Source organism: Belonocnema kinseyi, chromosome 6 (assembly GCF_010883055.1).
Source record: "Belonocnema kinseyi isolate 2016_QV_RU_SX_M_011 chromosome 6, B_treatae_v1, whole genome shotgun sequence".
NCBI classification, from domain to species: Eukaryota; Metazoa; Arthropoda; class Insecta; order Hymenoptera; family Cynipidae; genus Belonocnema; species Belonocnema kinseyi.
In genome coordinates, this window is record NC_046662.1 from 117,336,015 (window position 1) to 117,340,633 (window position 4,619).

Here is a 4,619-nt window from a genome sequence, read left to right on the forward strand (position 1 = left end):
TTTGTTGTTTTTTCTAGTTTTTTAAAAGGAACCGAATTGGGACCCAAGCGGGTCTTTACGGGTACTTTGTAGAGGCTCCATTCGGCTGCTTCTGTCCGCCAGGGAACATAACAATTGATGTGATTATCGCACAAAATGCTTCGGACGATTGTGGGTCAAAAAAATTATACTTTATAGTCTGTCAGAAGAACTGCCCGCGAAAATCACACGGTAATTAAGGAGCTAAGTGATTTGTACTGCAACACACTTTTGACCAATTTCACTTTAAATTCCGCTTAAAGGTCTGAAATTACCAGAGAATATCTCAAATACAAATTTAAAGACCGTCTTGCCTTGAAAACATGAGAAGTCAAAGTGTGATTTTGTTTTGAACACGCCCAATTTGTTGAAATGATATTGGTAGTCCGGGGGGGGGGGGGATCTTCGATTCTTGCAGATTCTTAGCACCTCCAGTTCGCAGAACCGGCGGAGAGTTTCCGAGAAATGTATTTCTCCGCAAAACAAACGCAATATAAATAGATGAGTAGCTGTTTAAAACTGCTTTCTTGAACACTTATTATATAATCTAATTAAATAGTATTTAGTTAAACTTTAACTAAATAAATAAGTTGATTAAAATAAATCAAATAAAAAAGTATTTAATTTTCTTTTAACTTCTAAAACTTTTCACATTTCCTAATTTAGTATATGTACTAATAACTGAGTTATTAGTTCGAGCCTTTAAAAAAAGAAAAAAACATACTTTTAAAAAATCTGGACTATTAATTCCAGCAAACTATGGAAAAGGTTTCGAGTTAAAAAATGTTTTTTTTTTGCAATTACGATCATTTTTAATACAAAGACAAATTTCAAATAACTATTTGCTTGTTACAAAGGTAAAACCACATTCCAAGATTTGACAAGAAGGAATCACGGCTCATCAGTTTCTTTTTAAAGTTACATAAATATAATTTTTGTAAGATTCCTGAGAAATTTCCAACAAAATTTTGAAGATTTCACATATGCCGCAGATAAATGCAGAAAATTTTTATGTATGTTTTTTTATTTTGCAGAATACACGAAATATTAGGAAACATTAGAATCAGCTTAAAATATATTTCGGAGTTTTAGAAGATTTGATCAAATAATTTTTAAAATAAAATTTCGAAAAACTATTCATGTTTTTAAATATTTTTAATCTCTTCAAAAATTCTGAAATTCCTAAGTAATTTTTGTAATAAAAAAAAACATTTTTACAATGACCTTCAAAACTTACAGATTTTTAGAAACATTCAGAGGAATCTTAACAAAAAATTTTTATCGTTTCAAAATTCTTAAAAAGCTTCTAACATTTTTTTCGAAATACGCAACATTTTATCAAATTGTTAAAAATTGGTTTAAAAATGCATAGAAAATTTCAAATTGTCTAAAAATTTTCCATTTTTAAATTACTTTAAGACCTTGAAAAAACTTCTACACCTTCGAAATATCTTTTCAAATCATTCAGTTTTCCTAAAAAAATCTTTTAATTTTCCTAAGATCTTCTAGATTTTGTTTCATGAGTTTAAAACTTTTTTTAATCAATAATATTTAGAAACAGTTAGAAAACATTTTATCATGAAATAAAATTACTTAATTGAAAATTTTCATTTACAAAATTGATGTTGCAGTAAACTCGTAATATTTATTAAAACACTTAATTACAGACGATTAACTTGAATAGTCTTTTTTTTTGAGCGACTAGCAAAATTCTTAGAAATTGAAAAAAATTAACTGCAAGAATAAAAAGCGAACATACATATCGTATTTTTTCCATAGCTAACTTTGTCTATTAAATCATTAATATCCAGGGGCGAACTGGGCCTATTCCCCCTATTATTAACAGTTAATATGCATAAATATATTGAAAAGTATGTATATTTTCATACAAATTAAAAAATATATAAATAAAAATAAACTATTTTTCTCTCTATAATTATTAATTAAATTATTTGACCATTTCTTTCAGTATATCATAGATAAGTATATTTATGAATAATTTAATACATCTATTTGCTGGTTATGTCAAATTTTTAAATTTCAGATAATTGTCTATCATTCTAACAAAATTTTGCTAATGGTAACTAATTAAGCAGAAACTTAATTAGTAAATCATTTCAGAAATTTCTAACTTTCGTCATTTACCAATAAGCAACTTGCGCCTTCAAAGTAACTCTTAGGTCATCCGTCAGAAGGACGCAGTTATCAGCGCATGTTTTTCGAATTCTCTTATTCCATTAGATCGGCAATCTCCTACCTCATCTCTGGTCTATGATGATCTCTCCTCACTCTTTTCCCACATTTCTCTCCCAATAAATGAAGGCGCATAACATCTCTGTTCATATAGTATGTCCGTTCGTCGCTTGTTTGTTTGCTGAACCTCTGCTTCTGCCTCTGGTTGTATAAGGCTATCCACCTCTGGTGGATTTGGTTGTGTTGGATCATCAATAGGTTGAAGAAGAACATCAATTGCTCCTGCTTGACCAATTGACGCGGCTTTCTTTAACTGATGTCCATTGCCGTCGTTTTTCCACGCCAAATCAACCTGTTGTTTAATCTCGGACGCACCAATTCCTCTTTCATTATGGTATCCCAATTGATGTTCTCCCACGGTATTTCTGTCGAGGTAGTTGGCTGCAAATAGCTAACGCTAGCCAACCAGCCTCAACAGGTACAGTTTATGTGGCACTGCTTCCCGTTTGTCGCAGATGTTATTTCTGGCCAGCTGTTTGATTAGTGAAATCTGCCTGACCATCTCGGAGCTCACCATCGCCAACGTCCCGCATGATGTGGCCCCCCGCTGTGGCTCCAGAGACGCCTCGACGATTCTCGGGAAGTGACAAGCGTTTAAAAATCTTTATTATGCTCTCCATTTTTTATCTATGTGTTTTGGTGTTCTACTTAGTCCATCTCCTCTTCGTTATGAGCCTATTTGGCATGGAAAACCCTCTCAGTAGCCTGGTTTTTACCCCATCATTGACGGACTAGGTTGCAGTCAATATGTTATGATTCTTGCTTATAATTTCCAATTTTTTTACTTCAAATAGATTTGGAATCTGTAAATGATATAACCTTTATACTGCGTAAGATATTAATTTGAATTTATCGTTAATAATGTTCCTATAGCCGCGCAGACCCATTGAGAGCATTAGTTGCGCATTTGGCCGGTGTGCAGCTTTGGTGCTACCCTTTCACGCAGCTGAGATTATTCGCTTAGGATATTTTGGGACTTGACAAAATCAATAAACTTTTTTTAAAGACATATACTATGGGTTGATCGGTGAATCCGATTTAAACCAAATTGAATTACATTTTTTAATTTATATTACTAGAAATAGATATTTATTATATTCTATGACTTTGACTTCAGTTTATGCCAACAGGATAACTGCAGAGTGCAACCTCGATGGTACGACATATGCTAACGGCAAGCTGCCACCATGTCGTGTCGACAGAGCCTGATAGCGTAATGAACAACATATGCTTCCGCATCTGTCACAAATCTACCCACATGGCCTGCCGATCTATCCGAAGAGCCTGCCGGCACTGTGCAGTCAGTTTGCCGCAAAATTGCTATCTCGGCTGTTACTCTGTATGGAAGGATAAAGACAAAGAATCTGAAGTATTTTTCTCCCATATTATTTTTAAAATAGTGGTTACTTGTAAGCACCAGTTATATTTGGTTCAAGATGAATTATTTTTGGCTAATCGCTTTATTTTGAATATCTATCGTCCTCCATACAAAACTCTCTCTCTCAGCATAGTTTACAATTCTTTTAAATACAGACGATGTCAATTTGCGCGCGTCAATCTCAATTCTCACAGCATATGTGGGTGTATTCAAAGGAGTACGCAAAATCCTTTTGAAAAACGTGGTTTGAATTTTTCTATTTCATCACAAAGCCTAAGACTCCACACATTCACACCATACATTATCGCACTGTCAACCGGACTATTAGTCTTTCGGTCGGTTTTTATGAATTCAACTTAATTTTTTTAAATGTACGATCGTCGCGCCCTGAGTAATATTAGCCTTACTGATAGCTATTTGAGCCGCGTTTGAAAAAGGTATAGATTGTGAAAAGGGGGTTCCTAATAAGTATAACTTCTAACCCATTGATTTTCAATATTTTTATACATAGAAAGCTTATATTTTTTTCTTATTATCGTGTCCTCCCTTCTGGGATATAACAGTTTTTATCTTACTTTCGTTTGCCTGAAGACCATCTAGAGAAAAATATTTGAGTGAGCACTTCAGAATTTTCCTCTACACCTCTAATTCCTTCAGCATTCATAAATTCCTCGAAGTCTGCCAAGAATAAGGAAAATAGAATCTGACACAGTACCTCGCCCTGCAGAACACCCCTCGTTAGATCAGTAGCCCTCGAAGTACCCGCAGCACCCCTAACTGACATATTTGCTTCAGCATATAAATAGATAAGAATTTTAACGAATTTACAGCCTTTGGCCGTTGCATACATTTTTCTACATAAATGATTATGTTTTACCGAAGAAAGTGCACTAGAAAGTCTACAAATAAGACGAAAAGTTTACCCCTATCTAAACTGAGTCAGTTTTGAATTAAAGTGTTACGAAAAAAA

General features: G+C 33.6%; 1 protein-coding gene across 1 annotated transcript in view; it reads left to right on the forward strand.

Annotated features, from left to right (window-relative positions):
* LOC117174093 (histone deacetylase 6) overlaps nucleotides 1-3,644 on the forward strand; it is a 788,923-nt gene extending 785,279 nt beyond the window's left edge. Inside the window, exon 19 of the mRNA XM_033362808.1 lies at nucleotides 3,402-3,644. Within this exon, the coding sequence (XP_033218699.1) occupies nucleotides 3,402-3,443 (42 nt within the window). The 3' untranslated portion in view covers nucleotides 3,444-3,644. The remainder of the gene's footprint in view (nucleotides 1-3,401) is intronic.
* Nucleotides 3,645-4,619: the final 975 nt, after the last annotated feature.